The 21,003-nt window shown below is 41.2% G+C and overlaps 1 protein-coding gene and 1 non-coding gene across 2 annotated transcripts in view; both read right to left on the reverse strand.

Annotated features, from left to right (window-relative positions):
* Positions 1-671: 671 nt before the first annotated feature.
* The window catches only part of TMEM63A (transmembrane protein 63A), a 31,585-nt gene continuing 11,253 nt past the window's right edge, over positions 672-21,003 (reverse strand). Inside the window, exons 2-23 of the mRNA XM_069954173.1 lie at positions 19,952-20,156; positions 19,649-19,728; positions 18,817-18,886; positions 18,417-18,454; positions 17,263-17,405; positions 16,848-16,899; positions 13,480-13,588; positions 13,009-13,079; positions 9,985-10,065; positions 9,312-9,435; positions 8,272-8,405; positions 8,047-8,184; positions 7,573-7,726; positions 6,200-6,306; positions 5,945-6,031; positions 5,797-5,859; positions 5,531-5,693; positions 3,858-3,963; positions 3,346-3,513; positions 3,151-3,263; positions 2,809-2,871; positions 672-1,922 (exon numbers count right to left, since the gene is read on the reverse strand). Coding sequence (XP_069810274.1) covers positions 1,773-1,922; positions 2,809-2,871; positions 3,151-3,263; positions 3,346-3,513; positions 3,858-3,963; positions 5,531-5,693; positions 5,797-5,859; positions 5,945-6,031; positions 6,200-6,306; positions 7,573-7,726; positions 8,047-8,184; positions 8,272-8,405; positions 9,312-9,435; positions 9,985-10,065; positions 13,009-13,079; positions 13,480-13,588; positions 16,848-16,899; positions 17,263-17,405; positions 18,417-18,454; positions 18,817-18,886; positions 19,649-19,728; positions 19,952-20,146 — 2,409 coding nt within the window. The 5' untranslated portion in view covers positions 20,147-20,156 and the 3' untranslated portion in view covers positions 672-1,772. The remainder of the gene's footprint in view (positions 1,923-2,808; positions 2,872-3,150; positions 3,264-3,345; positions 3,514-3,857; positions 3,964-5,530; positions 5,694-5,796; positions 5,860-5,944; positions 6,032-6,199; positions 6,307-7,572; positions 7,727-8,046; positions 8,185-8,271; positions 8,406-9,311; positions 9,436-9,984; positions 10,066-13,008; positions 13,080-13,479; positions 13,589-16,847; positions 16,900-17,262; positions 17,406-18,416; positions 18,455-18,816; positions 18,887-19,648; positions 19,729-19,951; positions 20,157-21,003) is intronic.
* Positions 8,668-8,859, reverse strand: LOC138774597 (U2 spliceosomal RNA). Its single transcript, XR_011360339.1, has one exon. It is a non-coding gene; the product is annotated as a U2 spliceosomal RNA (small nuclear RNA).

A 21,003-nucleotide genomic window follows, 5' to 3' on the forward strand; every position in this document is an offset into this window, starting at 1 on the left:
ATTCATATAAAATATGGGAACCCGAGGAAGCGTGCAATAGCGAAACGTACGTAGGAACGGCTTGTGCGGTGTCAGACAATATGGGTATGTGCAATATGCTCTAAATGCTATAGTGGCCACTTGGCTTTCTTTGTTTACATGCGGAATGATATTGAGGCAATACTAGAACAGTATATGACTTTATGCACCTTATAGCTATATTCCCATATTAGAAAATTGTTGTGGGTATAATACCGCATTGCTGACACCTATCTTATATGTATTTTTACTGGGGTCATATTCTTTTAAAAAACTTCATTTTATATTGGTAAAAATTGTTTATGTATTGGTACCTATTATATACAATAAAAATTCTTTATATATTTTATATGAATCAAGCCCATTGTGTTTTTCTATTTGTATACCATTTTATTTATGGGTAATTTCTAATTGATAGAGTGACATCTAGTGGTGTAGGCAGGTACTACATCCCTTATTTTAAGATCATTTCTCACATCTATCACAAACCAGTGTGTGTAAGCCATTATTATACATAACACACTTGGCTTGAGTTAACCAATTGTATTCAAGGACAACGTATGACATCCTGTACTTAAGTGTTGGAAATATTGACTTAGAGGTTGCAGCCATTGGCCCCCACCTACCCCTGCCCTAACAAAACATTAGGTGTTATGTTTCACATACAATGACGCTTTTTTTTCTAGTTTTATAATTTATAAAATGATGTACATCTGTATATTACAATAACACAAAAACTATATATACACAAGTCTTTGGCAGATAGGTGAATGGTCCCTTAAGGCTGCTGCAGCATGTTAAGGAGTCTGTAGATTAAAGACCGTCCCGGTGATGACGACTGCATCATGGTGATCAAATGGCTGTGAATAGCTGTAACGCTATTTGTATAGTAACTTTTACCAGAGACTGTAAGACCATAATGAAACTACATGTGCTGTATCTGGTTTAAAAAAAAAAAAGCCCAGTGAGAAACACCACCCCGTTGTCCATTACTGCAGCTTGGCTGCATTAAAAGGGAATAGGGTTGGGCCGCCAAACCACTCACAACCTGTGGATAGATTTTGCACTGTTTCTGGAAAAAAAAGCAGCTGTGTTTTCTTGCCCTTGTGACCTTAGTAGACATTATTGATTTCTGTGATTCCATGTAGTGAAAAAATAAAAACACAAAAAAAAGTTGGGAAAAATTAGCGGAACACAAAATGTGGCTTAAAGGGGTTACAGTCTGATCATACGGGCTAATGTTGGAGAAACCCACCTATTTGAGTGGGACTAGCTTCCCCTCTAATCTTCATTGTGTGTATGACCGTCCTACCTAAAGGCCCACTGGCGGCCTCTGCAGGAGAAGTGTGTGATTACATAATTTCCATTTGGATGTTTGCATTGGCACTTGTGCTAATATAAGGGGTCCCGAGTAGGGTACCACCCTATTTGATACAAATTTGACCTATAAAAAAAAAAGTTGAGTTGCCCTAATACCTCAAAACCCTTTAAGGGTCTGTATTTCATTTTAACCTGCAGATATTCTGAAGATTACTAAATCTGAAGCAGCAATGGTCTATGCAGTAAGCGACCTTCATGGCTCCCATCATAGCACCTTGTATAGGGAGATAACTCTGCTGTCCATAAGCAATATATCAGCAGGAACTATCACTGTCACCAGTCTTTGTCCTTACAGGCATTATTAGTCTCAATCTACAGGTCTGCTCGGTTGCCGCTGGGCCCAGCCTTTGGTCTACATATGATCAGGCACTATATTATGACTCAGAGACATCCCATGATACATGGCGAGCCGTGTCTGCGTCAGCTGTCGTGTTGGTTACGGTTATGGCTCCATAAGACGGACGGCGATCCTTCTCCAGTTTTGTGCTCTCAGTTGGAGTCATCAATGCGCTGGGGACATAGACCTGCAATGGCAAACACTGTATCAGAGAGAGAAAAACACTAAATAAAGTGACCCACCAAGAACTGAAGTGAGAAACAGTCATGTGTGCCCTCTCAAATAAAATTACCAATAAACAGTATAAAGGAACTGATGAGTGGTCTTTTTACAGATTATTAGGAGTCATTGGGAAATGTGCTATACACATAATACTGTCTAAAACATAGACAGTAAACCTAGTCTAGAAGTGTGCCAGATAGAACAAGAGTGGCTCAGGCAAAGCACTTACGTTTTTTAAACAATAAGTCATGTAAACCAGTTGTATGAAGCAAATATTTCTAGCTTTATTGTCTTTTTTATGCACTATTTCACTATTTTACAGACAGGCCATTATGGACATAAAATCAGTGGGGTAGCGATGAAAAGTGACATCACTTTGACACTCATCACTACAGAGCACCGGATGAATACTCACAAGGAGGTACAGGCCGGCCGGGGTGGATGGGTACACTGAGGGTAGTAGTCCTGCCCCCAGTGCACCAAACCGCCTCATTAGCATATGGAGTAAACTACAAACTTAGCGAAAATGGTGCGGAGGATCAAGGTAAGGAAACCACCTTCATCTTCACCACCCTGTGCGCTATTGGGACATGTCAGCAGGTTAGAGGTGTCTCATTTTTCCTTTGGGAGGAGTTTTGTGTATTTCTATTTTAGTAAGATTTCTTACATTTAAGCCCTACTGAGACTTGAGTATGTGATTGCCTGCTCACAGCTGTAATAAACTGAAATTATATCTACTTTGCCTTTCAGTGTCAGGTCAGCATGCTATTAGGTCCTGCTTCTGGTGGTCAGTTGGTGGTCCCAACAGCACCGTACATGTACATCGGCATCTGAAGATTTCTCATACTTACAGGTGATTTCCGTGGAGCTTCCTCCTCAGCTGGAGTGTCAGTTCCAGGAACAGATTCAAGTATCTGGATATAAACCAAAATGTAAAGCAAATTATATAAGGGTTCTTCTTCTTTCTTTCTTTCTTTCTTCTACATTTATCTTCTACATACTTACATTTTATTCCTAAAACTACATACATGACTGATTTCCTACAAATGGGCAACATTTCCCTGCAGCCATTTAGACTGTCTACCCTCCATTTACTGGTAAAGAATTTTTTTATTACTAATAATCAATACCAATTACACAAACTGGTGGCAGGGGAGCAATGGCATTCTACATCCAATACCCAAAACACTTACCTTGTAATTTAAAGGGCTGAGATGTTTGAGGCAGCCGAAACAAGTATATGAGATACAGATGAGGATGGTTATTAGCAAAATGACAAGGGTGAAAAGTGTAGCACCTTTAAAACCTAAAGAAATGGAAAAAAATTTTTTATTAGGAACCTATAAAGATTCCCCCTCTTCCCCTCCAATAAAAATATGGCGTCATACCCATTCGAAGAAGAGAAAAGAAAAACAACCACATGATGCACAATATGGGGGCAGCCAATGACTGGTTCACAGCTGCAAAGTGGATCTTCCGGTCCAGTTTAGTGGGCAGATAAGCATAATACAGGTTGTGTCTGTCCACTATGTGTTTCAGCAGCATGTAGATCAAACCTAGAGAGGAAACACAACTATATAAATCCAACACGCCTACAAACATGTTACACTGCAGTACAGAGGTACTATACAAGCAATCAGGCAAAGGTATGGTTTAGTGCATGAGTGGAAAGAATAGAAAAAAAAAGGTAAAATAAATAGTGTAAAAAAAAAAAAAAATTATATTTATATTAGGAAAAATACATAATATAAATAAAAAAAACATATACCTATAAATAAACATAGACATATAAATGGTATCTGTTATGACCTGAACTATAAAATGGTCATGTCATGTAATCCATAAAGTGAATAGTGACAATAGAGCCAAGTCCTAAAAAGTTATGCTGTGAGTGACTTACCAAATGGCACAATGATGGGGCAGGTGATACTGTAGGCGGTGATGACAGTGAACACGCACAACAGCCAGGCATACATGGCTCCATACTGGTATTCATAGGCCTGGTGCTGCAGGAGAAGAGAAAAGAATCAGTACAGGAACATCTGCATTTCATCTGCTTCTCTTCCATAAACCAAAATCTCTTATCTCAAATATTATTTTTGTTTAATCTTGTAGAATTCTTTTACTCTGATATCACAGTCTTTCTCTTTTCCATTCCCTAGATTCTTATGAAAAATATATTCAGGATTTAGGCCTGTGTTCACGTAAGTGTCAGTTTCCACGCTTAAAGGGGTGTTTCATCTATTATGCTCAGCTATGCCATGACTTTCTGATCCATGGGGTGCAACTGCCAAGACCCCCACCAAATTATTGGTTGGGTGTGGTATTGCAATTCAGGTCCATTCACTTCAATAGAACTGAGCGGCAAAACCCACACCTAAACTGAACACAAGAGTGCTGCGGTTTCTGGGGAAAAAAAAAAAAGGCCATGTTTTTCAGAGAGTTTTTGATTGGTGAGGTTCCCATTACAGAAGCTCCAATGTTTATCTGACACAGGCATACCTTGTTCTTATAGTAGATACAGCCACTTGGGAGAGACAGACATTAAGGAGTCACATGCTTGGGTGTTTCTGTATTTTTGTTTTAAACATTTAATAAAAAAAAAAATTGTCCAGATTCGAAAATCAAGTTTTATATACTTTTTTGGAGAGTTCATGTAAAGGGGCAAGTTCAGGTTCCATAGTGCAAGAAAGTTCTGCATTGCTGCTGTGATCCTGCATCCTCTTCTTTGGCTTTCCCATCAATCTTCTCCATCATCCAGACCCGCCTTCTCCAGAATGACTGATTTCTGGAGACGGCAGGGAAGATACAGCAGTTGGATGGGACATCCAAAGAAGCGGATGCAGGATAACAGCAGCACACTAGGTAAGTAGGTACTGCTGTGTGATCAGGACTCTGACAGTACAGATATAAGTATATCCAGGCTGACAGTTTCCATGGCTGCACAAACAATATATGGATCATTTGTGCAGGCCGACTGCTCGATTTGTCGAGCTATGTAAAGGCATTGCAAACGAGCATATATATCACTGATTGTCGCTCGCTTGCACCCCCCCGCAGCTGACCAATCCTTAGGTCTAAAAGGACCTTAATGCTTAGTTTAGCCTTCAGTGGCGCTCCCTGGAAATGTAACACTTACTGATAGGTTTCCCCACGGATTATAGGTAATCACTAAGGTGGCCCAGTAGAGAAAGTTTGTGATCAGCCTACTGACAAACCTTCTAACAAGTAGGAATTCTCAAAAGCGGAGAACCACTTTAAAAAGAATTTACCTGTTATTATGAAAATTTTAGTATAGCACCTGTGTTTGAACTTGTCTTTTATTGCTTGTCAGATTTCCACAATGCAAAGTCATAGATGCCAGCTGATCACCCACCCCAAGAGATCAAGGAAAGGCTGACCATGTAATGCAATGATAGACAAAGTGAGAGCACTCTTACATAAGGGCTCTCTATTCTGTTCATAATAAGAGGTGTATATACAGCTATATGTGGAATACATACTATTGAGGCTTACAGCCAGGGGTTGTCATTGTGATACAGCCCCTTTAAGCCTTGGTAGCGGGAAAAGTACCTGCTTTATGTTCTTTCTCTCTGATGCAGATTTGGCCATCACCATGCGTATAGTGTATAAGATGAGGCCTGGAAGACGCAACAACTCCATCCCATTTCCAACAAATGCAGAAGCAATGACGTAGTTGACAAAGAAGGCGCCTTGATCCGGCAGGAAGACACATCTAAGCAACAAGAAATGTATTACAGATTGGTCATATGGCAGAAGACTGGACAAAATGGTAATGTTATAGGAGAGCTGCGATGTCAGCAATCCTCTACACTTACTCCAGACGGATACGGCTATTGTCCAGAGATTTGTCAAACAGCCATCGAAAGAAGACGTCTAAGCTGGAAAACAACATGTAAAATTTATAGGTTGATGCAATGAAAAAGGTGTTTTGCAGAGAGCCCGGTCATGTTGCAGAAGACTTACCTGGTCAGGCCGAGCGACGGCAGAATCAGCACCATGAAGATGAGGAAGATGTAGACTTTATGCATCATGATCCGATTCTCTGCAGATCTGTAAAATGAGCAAAGATTTAGCTTTTCATGCCGGGGTGGGAATAGGGAAACCTTTATGTTTTGTAAAAATAACATCTCCTTAGCTTATTATACTCAGAGAAAACAGAACTCAAAAACACAGGGGTTCCAAGATTCTAGGATTTGGTTGTACTAAATATGATCTTACTTTGTCCAGTGAGCCTCAAAGAGAGTGGAGTAATACACAATGGTTGGTAATAATGCAGAGAACGACCACAGCAAGAGGGTGGGAAAGAACTGGCTGATCACCGGGTTCTGCAAGGACAAAGAGGTAAAAACTTTATCATATGCATACTTCTTTAAGACAGTATAATGATCATACCATGAGATATGCAGCTTCCATATTAGCTGAGTGTTTGGTCACATTTTTAAAGGGTTTTTATACATTCCATAGGTTGTTATTAAAGAAATTAGAAAGTCTAAAAATGAGTAAATCTCTCAAGTCTCCCGAGCGGGGATCACAGGCAAAGGCTGCAGTACATTGGGGGAGATTAGGAGAATATAAACTTTATTATTTTTACCGTAAAACACAAGGGCTGCACGGACACCACCAACTTTATATATATAGGTACCATGTAGACCATGCTACCTGGTGCCTTCCTGTCTGCTGCCTTGTCCAACAGCCATACTACAACTAGCAAGCTTAGGGTGCCCTGACTACACTTTTTTTTTTTAAGTTCCCAAATAAGACCTACTATTCACAAGATACACCGGTTTATGCTTTGTGTGACAATTCAGTTAATAGTCAGATGGGCGTGAACTTAATTTTAGGTGATGAGTTGGATTATACAGTCAGGTTGTGTAGGATTATACAGTCAGGTTGTGTATCAGACATACAGTTCAATGTAAAACTTTCACACCCACTGGCTGCATACTCCCACCTATCACCCTGTATTCACTACCATTATTAAAATGATGTTCCCACACATGTGATTAATAAATGGATAGTCAAACAAACTATAAACCCTCTCAGAAAAGGAAGGGCATATCAAGAAACTGTAAAACTGATCAGAACACCTTAAGCTTTTTAATCATAGTAACTTCTAATTTTTTTAGGTTGCCCATAGGTCATCTTTAACCAGCTGTTGACAAGAAAATACTCAATAAAATTATAGAAAAATATATATTTTTGAGCTCAGACCCTCCCTCTTCATCCTATGCTATGTTTAAATAGAGACTAAAAATGAGCACAACTGGATCATGCTCAGGTCAGATTGTTCGGCATTTGATTACCGGTGGCTAAAGAAGTTAGGTGCAGCCCTAGGGAGTCCTGGAAAACATGGATACAGCCATAGGCCATAAACTGTTTCCATGTTTTCCCAGACTCCCTAGGGCTGCACCTAACTTCTTTAGCCACCAGTAATGAAATGCTGAATGATCGGACCTGGGTACGTTCCCGTTGCGCTCATCTCTAATAGAGACAAAACAGATTCACCCGAAATCCGTTTTACATCTATATTGCTGTTTTCTTTTTCATTTTAGATTTCCAGGAAAGTTCCAAAAGCTATAGAATTTACTTACATTCAAGTAGTAGATGGGCTTGGTGACATTGAACTTGTCCATTGTAGAAATAATAATCGATGGCGTTGTGAGGAAGAATAACACAATGAAAAGGCAAAAATTGATTCCCAGGACACGCGCCCACCATTTTAGTCCCTGCACAGACAGATTCTGCCTAAAAAAACAAGAAAAATCTGAATAATATCAGAAACCGCACCTACTATAACACCACACACAACCCGTGGTCAGCACTGCATTTTACCTGGTGACTAATAGTGGGTAGTGAATATTACTTGAAGAGACTAAATGGCGAGGTGTAGCTATAAGGGCTGCAGTGGTAGCTGTTACTCCCGGGCCCCAGTACTCGTGGAGGCCCAAAGTATAATAGTAGTATCATAAACAACACATTAGCGTCCTGTTAAAAGATTTTTAACATTTCAAGCTATAACCTGACTGAATACGGAAAGTGACATAACATGGGAGCACTCCGCTTACCATGAGATGTTCTCCGGGTAGGTGGCGTAGGTCACAGACCACTTTGTGATATGGAGCTCTCTGCTGAAGCGTGATGGCTGAGGCTCTGTGGCACATTTGCATTTAATACATTTGATGGCATTGAAATCTTTCACAATGCTGAGGAAACAAAAAGTCTCACTTGACTGCATTACACAAATTACATAGAATGTATATATGTCCTTACTGACTATGCGCTGCACTTACAAAGTCGCCATAGATTTATCGGAAAGAGTCACAAAAGCAATCCCAATGGGCACATTACGTGCCTGCTCCAGTTTAGATGCAAATTCCTGATCCAGCTTATCCTTTACAGAGGTGTAATATTCAATAGCTTCAATCTGGGTGTAAAATATAAAAACTACATTGTTACAAGGCACAAATAGGACCACAAAATAAACTGGAAAGTGTGTCAACCCTTCCTGTTAAAAACTGTGCTTATGCTAGGCACACATTTGCATTTGTGTTTTGTTTCCTGAACAAAATCTTTATTAAAAATGTCTTACTATTTAGCTGTAGGGAAAGTGCTGTACATGGCAGCTGCCTTTTTTTTACACTTGTACACAGCCAATGTCATTCTCCTAGGCCTTTTTTTTTTTTTTTTTTTTTTGCACTGATCCGGGAAGCACTGCAATACCAGGTCAATGCCTGGAGAAGACAGAGCAAGCTCTTTTTCCACCTCCCTGTTCTAAAAATCCATTTAATATATGGTCCCCAGATAGGGGACGTATCAGATATTAAACTGATAAGAACAGATACTACACTTGATCTTAGCCAAAAAGGCCGGGAAGTGATCTCCTAGGCCTTTTGTCTGCATTCCCTATCTACAGCCTGTGTGAGTCACCCTCCATGTATTTTCTCCGAACTCTCCACATTAAGCTGCAATGGAGAGGTGCACACCACATTGTAGCCTAACACCAACATCTATTAAGTCTATTACCATAGACTCACAGACACACATTTAGAATTTTCTATGTTTCCCTCAACTCAGTCCTTCCCCCCACCATTCTAACCCTACACCCCTATTCCCAATGCTGTGTTATACTGTTGAAACTAAAATTAAAAAATAAATAAAAAATAAAGTGTAAAGGTTGCTGAAAATGTAAAGCTGGTACACTGGTGTTCTGACTTTTTAAAGGCTATAAAACAATTTTTGAAAATCTGCAAAGGCACTTGAGTTCTGTGACATTATATATACACACCCCATTGTAATTGGTGGTTATAGGACCCTAATTGTGGGTACCTACCCTCTCACACCCACGCACCACACAGCAGCAGAACTGTCCACATGGCTTGGGGTTAATAAACACATACTCTCCGGTTTTGGCGTGCAGTTTGATGTAATATCCCAGGTTCTTTTCAGCTTTTGTCCTAAAAATAAAACAAAAAAAGTAAAATTATTAATAATACTACTAGGCTAAGCTTCAAGCAGCTATAACATGACCCAAGTTTATGACATTAAATAAATTAAAGGGTTGTCCACAGTTAATCTGTTGAAGCCAAGCACCCCACTCATATGACAAATTACCTTCAACGCTATAAGCATTCACTGTGCTCAATAAAAGGCAGAAGGGGGCAGCATGACTAGCTAGCCTCTACATTATCTTAGATACTAATAGTACTAAAACTATCTAATACTTAGCAGTATATGGTGGTATTATATTAGCGCTGAATGCTAGGATTATATGGGCACAGTATGGCATATATCTGTAGGTGGGTGTCACCATATTCTCCCGTCCTACAGCAGATTCTTCTTCTGTTGAGCAAAATTCATGAGCATGGTCTACCCAGTGGTCCAAGGAAAAGGAAAAAAATTAAAAACATTAAATATTTTTTTATTATGTAAGTGTATTCAACTAATCTCTATAGCAACAGGGAATGAACCATTATAAATTGCAAAAAGTAACCACCAGTTTTTACCTCTCACGGGAAATTCTGAGAAGGTCGGCAACGTCATAGCACAATTGTACGTCCATCACCCGAATTGTTGGATAAGCTTCACTGTAGGGGGGAAAAAAAAACGTTTAAACTTTATCTTTTAATGTAGTGTTCCCTATTGCACAACTTTAATCACAGCATGCAGGGGACTGTAGTTTTGCAACAGTTTGAGGGCCACAGGTTGGGTTACACTGTTTTAAAAGGGTATAGCGAATAAAAATTTTAAGTTTTTTAATTCACTTATACAATTTTATTAATAAAAACTAGCAACACTAGCATTGATTGAAAGTTATCACCACGTGCTCTTCTACACTGTTTTGTTACTGCAGTGCTACTGACAGTCTATTCTAATGGTAACATGTATTATATATGTGGTGTCCTACCATGGGTGTTGCTAGCTTATACACCCCTCGCAAAAGCCTGTACTCTAAGTAAAAGTGGTAATGAAGTCATACCTAAGTTTTGCCACTAGATGTCGCTAGTATGTATATTTTGTGTTTAAGTATAGTACTGAAGTACTCGAGGGGTTATTGTTGTTTGTGATTTGTGCACCAATGAGAACTCTTTTCTCTTTTCCACCTATCTCTATTCTTTTTGTTCTTTTGCACTCTCTTGTCGCCCACTTACTGCAGGCATTACATACCTTGTAGGAAGTTGTCACATGGGGAGAGGAAGTGTAGTCACACACTTAGTCAGTCTGAGTGTGGTTCCTGTACAGAGAGGACGCAAGCCAGAACGGTCCTTATAGCAGTCAAGTTGGGCCCTGGTTTATGCCAGGTCCCCTGTTAGAGGACAATTGTAGTCTAGTCTGGAGTGAGGTAGTGGACAGACACACATGAGAAGCACGGACACTCTTTTCTTGAAAGCAACACTTCTACTCCCTATGCAGTGCTAAACACTCACAGAAAGGACAAAGTCAGAGATCATCCCAGCCCATGCTGAGAAAAAGTCTAAAAGTGCAGGACGGTATCCTATAACAGAGGAACTGATCCGGATAGAGCAAAGTCGCTATAAGCCTACATACACTATCTCGCAGTGTGGGTGTCACCAGGAAATCTTGGCCACTCTGATCAACCCAGGTAATGAAGTCTGGGGCTTGTGTCACCCTCATAGGATGTGTCACCTGACCCCGGGGGGGGGGGGGGGGGGCAGAGATAAAAAGTCAAGACACAGGCAAAAAAGTATTCTCTCTATTCACAAGTCTAAATTTCCAGCAGAGCACAGTACTACATTGGGTTGGGACTCTCAAAACATCCTCCTCTCATCTCCACTTCTCTGAACTTACTCTACTTCTCAGCAACTAAGCCAGCACAGCTATCCTACCTCTCAAGCTCTCAGCACAAGTCTTGTCAGTCAAGTCCAAAGTATATTGTCAAGTTACAAGTCTACTGTCTGCTACTGTATCAAGTATTCCTAAAGTAAAGAGGACTTTATTTATGGTAACAGGACACAGTAATTGCACCTTCGTTGGGTCATCTCCCCTTTCTGTGGATAGCGGTACCGATAGTCAGGGTGGGTCACAACTCCACTCCGGACCACAGTGATAAGTGCCCAAGGGACCCCCTCACAGCCCGGCAGGTCACTGACAACAGAAGAAAGGGTATAGCCAGCCTCTCTTAAATAAAAGCAGGTGTGCCCAGATACCTGCGTGCCCAACCGGCACTGGTGTCAGTACATCTGGCTGAGCTATATCCTGACCAACCACCACAGTAGTGGCGCCACACAATACCATCTGGCAAGTGACCGGTCGAGCCTCACAGGAGTGCACCACATATAGACATCAGAAGAGGCTGCAGCACACACAGATTCCCTAAATGTAATGTATATTTCAATGCAAATATGCATTATATAGACACCAGGAAAGGTTCAGCATCACTAACTTGGCATGTGGCAGCATTTACGATATGTAACTGTGCCAAGACCGGGCTTATGCAGCCCTGCAGTTCGCAACACAACCATTGGTGGCCCCTTAACGATGTCAATCAATGTAAAAAAATAAAAAACATTTTTAATAAAGTCATATGACAAAGTTATATAGGTGTATGAAGAAATGTACAAAAGTTAATTTCCCGAATACCACTTTAACGTGTACACCAGTGTTCCCAACTGGTGTGCCACAACATTCCGGTGGAAATGTTCACTTTAAACATCCCTAGTAGCTGTAGCCATGCAGCTTCTAGGGATGCCATGTTCACTATAATGTCAGCCCATGCACTGTATTAACTTCACAGTGAGCGGGCTGACATTAAGGTGCAGAGAACAGAAGATTAGGAGCTTGGGAGCTGTCAGCATCCCTATTCTACATTCATTCTCATTAGCTGCGGGCACAGCCTATGAGAAGCTGGGGGTTGATCTCTCCAGCAGATGCAATGATATAACATCATCATGTCTGCTGGAGTATCCATCCCTGCGGCTCATAGGCCAGAGGCCAGAGGAGAGAAAAATGATCTCCAGGCCTAGAAGATATGAGTTTAATGCAGGGGGCATTATCACTATGGCAGCATGGCAGGAGGCATTGTTATTATGGGGGCAGAGCAGGGGAGGGGGCATTACTACTATATAGAGGCATTTCTACTATATGGAGAGCAGAGAAGAGGACATTATTACTATATGGGGGTAAAGCAGGGGGGCATTATTACTATATGGGGGCACAGCAGGGGATCCTTCATACAGTGGGCAATTATTATTAAACGAGAAAACACGCTACCAAACAGTGTAATTACAGCTGTATGGGACCCTATAGGAGGGAAAAAGGGAAGAAAGTTGCTAGAAACGTGCAAAGCCTAAAATATTTGTCTGGAAGGTTATGAAGACACGAATTGTAACTGGATGAAATCATGATGGAAAAAGGAAAAGGAAAGTGACGCCTCAGATCAAAGAACGCGCTGCCTGTGAGTCACTGAATGACTCACAAGAAAACACCCAAGAATTGTGAATCTGAAAACAAAATAAAAGTTTAAAATTGGAGGAGCAATTTAAAGGCAACACTATCAGCTTTACGCCTACCTGAAATGACTGCTGATGGTCTCCTTTTCTGCATTACGGGGTAGTCCTGTTATGAACAATGTTTGTTTTACCTGTGAAAGAGAAAGACAAGTCTCATCAGTTTATACCACGAACATCTAGCACTACACTTTGCATTAGGCACAAGAGACCTATAGCTAGGACACCCTTGTAGGAAAAGATGTATAGCTCATGTCCGCTGAGTGGGCGGCTCTTTCTGGTGTGAGGTACGCTCTGCACAGTGTGTCTCCTTCTCCAGCTCTCCCTCCCCTCTTCCCTTCATGACTTTAGATGAAATAAATAATTCTAACTGCAGCTGCACCCCCCTCCTCCGGTCTTTTATTTTTTACACCTTTTAGAGACTACAGTCTTTTGTAAGACGAGAAAGGCTATGTGACCTAATAGGTTTCACATATACTAATAATGTTATGTACAGTTCAGTGACCGTGGCCATTAAAAAAACTGTGTACTGACCGTATTCTCCTCCTTGTATTTGATGGCAGATGTATGATGTCGCATGAGGACTACGATTAGGATGAGATAGACAACACCTACGACCGTGTGGAGCCAAATAAGACTGTCTCTGCAAATACAAACACAAAAGGCTCAGGATCCGCTCTGTTTAGGAGTTAGAGGAGAACTCTGGCCAAAATTTATTTTTTTAATATGTTATTACATAAGCAAAGTTAGACAAATCCCTAATGTACACTAATTATGGGAAATGCACATGTAGTGCTATTTCCCTTAAATGGGAATGAGGCTTAAATTTCTCTTAAAAAAACGTGACGTCACGTGTATTTTACATTCTGTCCAGCAGGGGGCGCATTATATGTAGAAATTACATTGTAAAAATATGCTCTCCTTTGCCTTGTTCACAAAATTCAGCTACCTTGGCTCTCCTCAACCTCCCCTCACCCGACAGGAGCCCTGTAGTGTAAAAATCCCCCCAAGAACCCCCAAACAGCCACCCCAACCACATCACAATGCCAGCAGCCCCATCAACAGCACATAGGACAGAGGACAGGGCTGCTGGTGATGTGGTTGATCCCCCCCCCCCCCCCCCGACAGAAGCCCCCAGTAAAAGCATTCCCCCCACCCAAAGACCCTCAAACTCCACACTGAACGCTGCTATATTGTGGTCCCAACTGTCTCTCTCCTGACAAACATGGTCATTTACTGCAGCGGGTAGAGAGGGGGCAGTTTTGGGGTCCTTGGGGGGGGGGGGGGGGATTTTTACACTACAGGGCTCCTGTCAGGGTGGCAGGAGGTTGGGAAGAGCCACGGTAGCTGAATTTTGTGAATAAAGCATAGGAAATTTTTTACAATGTAATTTCTACATATAATGCGCCCCCTGCTGGACACTTTTTTTTTTTGAGAAATTGAAGCCTGTCTGAACGACTTAATTGAGAGAAATAGCACTATATGTTCATTTCCCATAATAAGTGTACACTAGGAATTTGTCTAACTTTCCTTAATGGAGAAGTCCGGCCAAAATTATTTTTTATATGTTATTACTTATGGAAAGTTATACAATTTTCTAATGTACATTAATAATGGGAAATAGAATTCTCTCAGAAGCAGTTACGTCACGACGAATGGTGTAATTCCTATGGAGTGTTTAGCAGGGGGCGCTCTATATATATATAGAAGTCAATGAGTACCATTGACTTCTATATATAGTGTGCCCCCTGCTGGACACTCCATAGGAATTACAATGGATGTGTGTATGTAATGTAATGTTATGTACTGTACTTTGTGATTGAATACATTTATGGAATACTTTGGGGAGAAAGTGTCCTTTCTCCCCAAAGTATTTCATAAATGTATTCAATGAATACATTTGCAGGGCACTGAGCAGGGAGGGAGAGAAGTGCCATCTACCTCCCCCCTCCCTGCTCGGTGCTGAGCACATATACAAAGTACTACTTCTACATTATCTGCAGATAATGGGGGAGTAGTACCTGTGCTATCCCTATCACATCGCCGCCGCTCACACAAGGGCTGCTCTTCATGCCCCCTCCCGGCTTCAAACACTATCGCGCCACTGACTCCATGCCGCCCGCGCCGCTGACTCCCACCCGCCCGCACAGCTCCTCACACTATCCGGCCGGCCGCCGCTATCTGCCCCTGCAAGCCGGCCGCGGCAGCCCGCCCCCACCCCGCTGGCACTTCTCTCCCTCCCTGCTCGGTGCCCTGCAAATTGAATACACTTATGGGATACTTTGGGGAGAAAGGACACTTGCTCCCCAAAGTATTCCATAAATGTATTCAATCACAAAGTACAGTACATAACATTACAATAGATACACACATCCATTGTAATTCCTATGGAGTGTCCAGAAGGGGCGCACTATATATATAGAAGTCAATGGTACTCATTGACTTCTATATAGAGTGCCCCCTTCTGGACACTCCATAGGAATTACACCATTCTTCGTGATGTCACTGCTTCTGAGAGAATTCTAACACTTCCTGATACACTAAATTAAGGGAAATAGAGGGAAATAGGAGTATATGAGCATTTCCCATTATTAATGTACATTCGAAAATTGTATAATTTTCCATAAGTAATAACATATAAAAAAAATAATTTTGGCCGGACTTCTCCTTTAAGACATAACTTTTAAAAAAATTAATTTTTGCCAGAGTTCTCCTTTAAAGAAATTATTTTAAAAAGTTGGCCTTTACTCCAAGGGTTAAAGGGGTATCAGAAGGTTAAAACTGAAAGCCTAGTCTTAGGATAAGCCATCTGTAAAATATCCACAGGGGTTAGACTCCTGAGACCCCTGTGATTCTTTGTGTGACAGGGCCATGGAGCTTATTGGAGTGCCAAAACGTCTTCAATGTTTACAACTGCTCACATTTGTACTGCTGTACTATTTGTAGTGGCGGTGTAAGGTACTGCAGCTGTGTCCTATTTATTTCAGTAGGGCAATAATGCGACACCTTGTACAGTAAGTTAAGTTTAAGTTACTGTAGTGTACAGCCAAGCAGCATGTGAAGTATAATGTATAGTAAGTGCATAGGAAAGAAAAAACAGCAGAAGTTTGTAGATAAAGGATGGAACTCCAGATCCCCATAATGCAGTAGCATAGTACAACAGGCTAGAAAAGAGAAGCAGGGCTGCTGTCAGAGGTCTGTGTGGTCACATGACAGCAATGGGAAAGGGGTGTGTGTTCAGCATGGACCAATCAGAAAATGAGAATCACAGAACTATGCAGGAGGACAGTGACAGAAACTTTTCTTTGCAGCACTGTGAATGGCTGAGCGTGAGTGCAGGCATGTTATAGCAGCAGTGTGTATAGCTGAGTGTAAGTGCAGGCACATTATAGCAGCAGTGTGTATAGCTGAGTGTGAATGCAGGCACATTATAGCAGGAATGGAGAGGATGGGAAACACAAGGGGGGACAGAGACTGCAGGGAGAATGAAGGAATGAGCAGGTCAGATATGGGCACATACATGCAGCGCTCTCTGTCCGGGGAGATAGCTGTTAAAGCTATAAAGATATTACTCCCACAGTCCTGTCCCCTGATGTAAGCTCCAGCCTGAAATAGGTCTGCTTTGGAAGGTGAGGGAGACTTCCTGGGTCAGAGTACAGTGCTGTAGACACTTCTATGCAGACCATGTCCCTCCCCCACTCGCCCTCTCACCCACTAGAGGGGAGCTCTTAAACCAAATCAATGCTCTTAAACCAAGTCACAATTTTGAAAAACTGTGAGCCCTTCTGGCAAAATGCTCTTAATCCAAGTTTCTATTAAACCAAGGTACACAGTTTTGGACCATTCACTTCATACAAAGTGAAATATACTACAACACTAACATTTTTTTAACCAATACTTACTCATGCTGTAAATTTGCTATAGTGGTCCTGCCAAAGCTTAAAGGATCCATATCTTTAAAAGAAAGAAAAAAAAAATTAAACATATTCCCCTGTCTAAAAAGTGATTTAACATAAACTATAATCCTGTCGTGTAATACAAGCAGTTGACTTATTAAGGGGTAAGCATCAAATCTAAAACTGTATCCATAAACGAATGTGGTCGGACATGGTTAAAGTCAATCCTACAGCCTAATTATTATGACTGACAGCCAAAGCCTCAAGAACTTACTATCTAATAGGAAACAATAATGACATGAGCGTTAAAGTGTACACTTTGTATAAAATAAGTCGGTAGCTAGTATGTGGTGTCTATGATGCACAGTCAGAGTTTAGCTAAAGTCCTCAATAGTGCAGTCAATATTGGGCAGACAATTACCAAGTAAAGTCCCAGAGAGATTGACCGGCAATATGACGGCAACAGACAGGACACTGGCAATAACCAGGAAGAATATAATGTGACGCTGGAAGGAAAGGTAGTGAAGGGCGTCTTCTCCACATCGCTCATAGATGTCTTCATCACTAGGACAGAGAAGATGTTACAATAAGCATCATTATTGTCAGTAAGACTATGAATTGCTGGAGATAAATACTATATATATGGCTAGAATGGTTGCAGGACCTTCTTTTAGTCCAGGGGTAGGAAACCTTTGGCCCTCCAACAGTTGCAAAACTACAATTCCCATGCTGTCCAGGGATGATGGGAATTGTAGTTCTGCAATAGCTGGAAAGATGATGGTTTCCCATCCCTGCTATAGTCCTAGAGAATATGTCTTATATGTAACTTTAGTTGCATCAGATGTCAGTCTGCAGATGATAAATATGGTATTTGGTTTGTCTTTTTGTTATGTATTTCATCATCCTTTGGGGCGACCATATTGGACACACACTTTCTGTATTGTCAGCCCAGCAGTGTGTATTCTTTATGGAAGTGGCAATGAATAGGATCCAATTGCCAGAAAAGCATCCCTAGACCAATAAAGTCTTCAAGAACAAATGAAGTACAGTCATTTTTTCAGGGGGGAAGACAGACAGCTGCCCTATAAGAGTGCTGACTATGTACAAGTGGATCAGCGCACAATGAAAGGATCCTTCAATCAGACCAATGACTGGGAGTTAACAAGCAGTTTGTGTGACCAACCACCTATTGTCATCAGCAAATCCCGCTTGCATGAGGAGATGTACAGCTTACCAACAATGTATAGGCTGACACTATCTGTGCAATTAGCCAACAAACAATGTTAAAGGGCCTTTATTATCTTATCTAGACCTCCAGCAATACAACAGAACACATACATACACCTTTTAATGGTAATGAGATGACTCTGTTCATTCTGCTTTAGGCTATACAACAAAGTTGACTATGGTTTCAGAAAAAAAACAGTATAAGCCTATTATCATCATCTAGTGGCTTATAAGAAAGCTGCAACATTTGCACATACATAGTCACATCAAAACTATAAATTTATAGTAAAAACTTTATCTCAGTGTGTGATTTTCTCACGATACAGTCCCTTTAAGGCTTGAACTTACTGCATCTGAAAAGCAGAGGATATCCAGGAGCAAAATCCCTGCAAGAAACACATAAATAAAATGGGAGTTAAAAATGCGGAAAAGAGAATGTATCACAAACAAACAGCTATGAAATGCTAAAATACAGGAGAGTTGTAGAGACACAGATTTCTTTCAGAAACCTATTACACGGAGCAATAATCTGCCAAATTAGGCCGATTCAGCAGATCATTGCTCCGTGTAATAAAGACAACGATCAGCTGATGGCAATGATCATGTGCTGATCGTGTCTTTAGGTCATGACCTAAAAATCATCAGCTGATGTGTAATAGCGATGTGCAGCCGATGGCTAACAATTGTATAAAAAATAATAATGCTGCAGGACCAAAATGTGTATAACAAAGATGCACTACATACATACCCGGTCCCTTTCTAGATCCTCATTTACAGAGGATGATGAGGATAGTCTCCGGTATCTCCGCTGCGGCATCCTGCACAATGTAAAGCAACATTCTGTCACACACTGCAAAGTGTGAAACCAGACCAAACCAAGACCACCACTTAAAAACAAGGCCAAGGGTCAGCACTGGTCCACTTTAAGGTGGTTCTATCATATTTGCCATAGGGAAAACATATTAAAGCTGCAGGTCTGTACTTTTAATGGTCAAAGCAGCTAGAAAAAAAATTTGGCTATCAGCGAACAGGAACGGAAACAGAGCGCCCCCTCTCTGCAGTGACCAACAGACTGCTGTGTGCATATTGCTGGGGTAGATGGGAGTCAAAACAGGGGGCTCAAAACACATGCACAGAACTTGATCAGGCATTGCATTCTGGGTAGCGTCATCTTTATAGCAGGTTTGCGTTCTGGGTAGCGTTATCTTTATAGCAGACGCTGTATAGTAATGTCGCAGCCACCACTACCACCACAATACATGAGCTCGGCTAAGCGATCGGGGGGTCTTGCAGCTTGCTTACTCATGTTTTGTAGTGCTAGGCTGTTCACAACCTGTGGTTCTCCAGCTGTTGCAAAACTGCAACTCCCAATGTGACCTGACAGCTAAAGGCATGGCGGGCGGTGTAGTTTTTAAACAGATGGAGAGCCCATGGTGTGTATAGAGCCAAAGGCCTCCATATTGTCCTGAAGGAGGAAGTCATGTGACTTGGAGAACAAACAGAAGATCCCATCCCAGATAAGGTACAGCTGTACACTAAGCAGGTGCAGGCCTTATTACAATTACATTAGTAGTATATACCTCTCAGCATCATATACAAGGGCCACCCGTCCATAATCCCAGAAATTTTTCCGAATGACGGAGAAAATCAGCAGCAACAGCTATAAAAAGAAATAAAAAAAGAACTCTGGTTAGTATATTCGTAGGGGCCCTGTTGTGCAGTTGTATTTATTTTGTGTGGCTTGCACAATATTATAGGTAATTCTATTTGCGGACACACTTCTATGGGAGAGCGTATCCAACTAATTTATCCAATGTCATATAATTATAAGGACTATAATTAGGTGCAATTTACATCTAGTAGTCATCCTACCGACCACCTACCACAAAACAGATGACGTCCAGAACCAAGACTGTAGGGATTCCTCCAAACGTCACCCCTTGGAGGACCGTGCTTCCCCTATGGCCGCTGTAGCAATAACTCTCGGAATCATTGGAACTGTTCCCGATGCGGTTGAAACCCCCGGTCGAGAAGATGGAGGAGTTACCCCCAAAATGAAAGGGGAAGGAATGGAACATCCGGCCTGATCTGAAATAGAGGATTGAAGCTATCAGTGAAAGGTTAAGCCACACAGAGCAGAGGAGACAGTGCAAGCACAGAACAAGCGGACCATTGTTATCTGCTGGAGCTAGAAAACCTTAATGTCTCGCATTACCCAAGCAGAAACGCATAACACTGTGATTTCATGCAAGGTGGAGTATTAAGAACCTTGCTAGATCACATAATTGAGGAGGTACGGATAGTGACTCAGTTATAAGAGGAGAGATTGGTATCAGTCACATCATGCTGCTGCACTATTATAAGCTTTGTTCCATGACATGCGGCATTACAGCGGCCCTCTCCCAAAATATGCACTGCACAGAGTGCCTACAAATCTGTAATATAGAACCATTCCACCTCCACTATAGCATCTCTGGTAATGCCCCTTATAAGGAATCTTCTTTTACTGATTAAAATCACATACTAAAACTGTTTTTTATTTAGTTTTTTGTACATTGTTTTTGGGGACCGCCATCTTGCCTAAGCTGTTTTTAACAGCATTAAGTAACATGCTTTACAGCTAGACTCATGGACATAGACAACAATAGACAGAGTCTGTCCCCTTGAGATGAATGTGAAACATTACTGAGCGTACTCTGTGACCTTTAAAGAGGACATTCCACAGTCTCCTCTATCTACTGGTGCTCCTCTATCTACTGTAATGTTATACAGATCACTTTACAGCAGCCTCCTCTGATCACTACAGAAACAGGAAGTCTCAGCTTAGTTTTGGCCCCAGTGGTGAGAATGAAAACTGCAAGATTTTAATGAAAAATTTTAAAAAAATATTAACAAAAATTCTTTAAAAATATGTTTAACATAAAAACATTATTTA

The sequence above is a fragment of the Dendropsophus ebraccatus genome, chromosome 15, assembly GCF_027789765.1.
Source record: "Dendropsophus ebraccatus isolate aDenEbr1 chromosome 15, aDenEbr1.pat, whole genome shotgun sequence".
Lineage (NCBI taxonomy): Eukaryota > Metazoa > Chordata > Amphibia > Anura > Hylidae > Dendropsophus > Dendropsophus ebraccatus.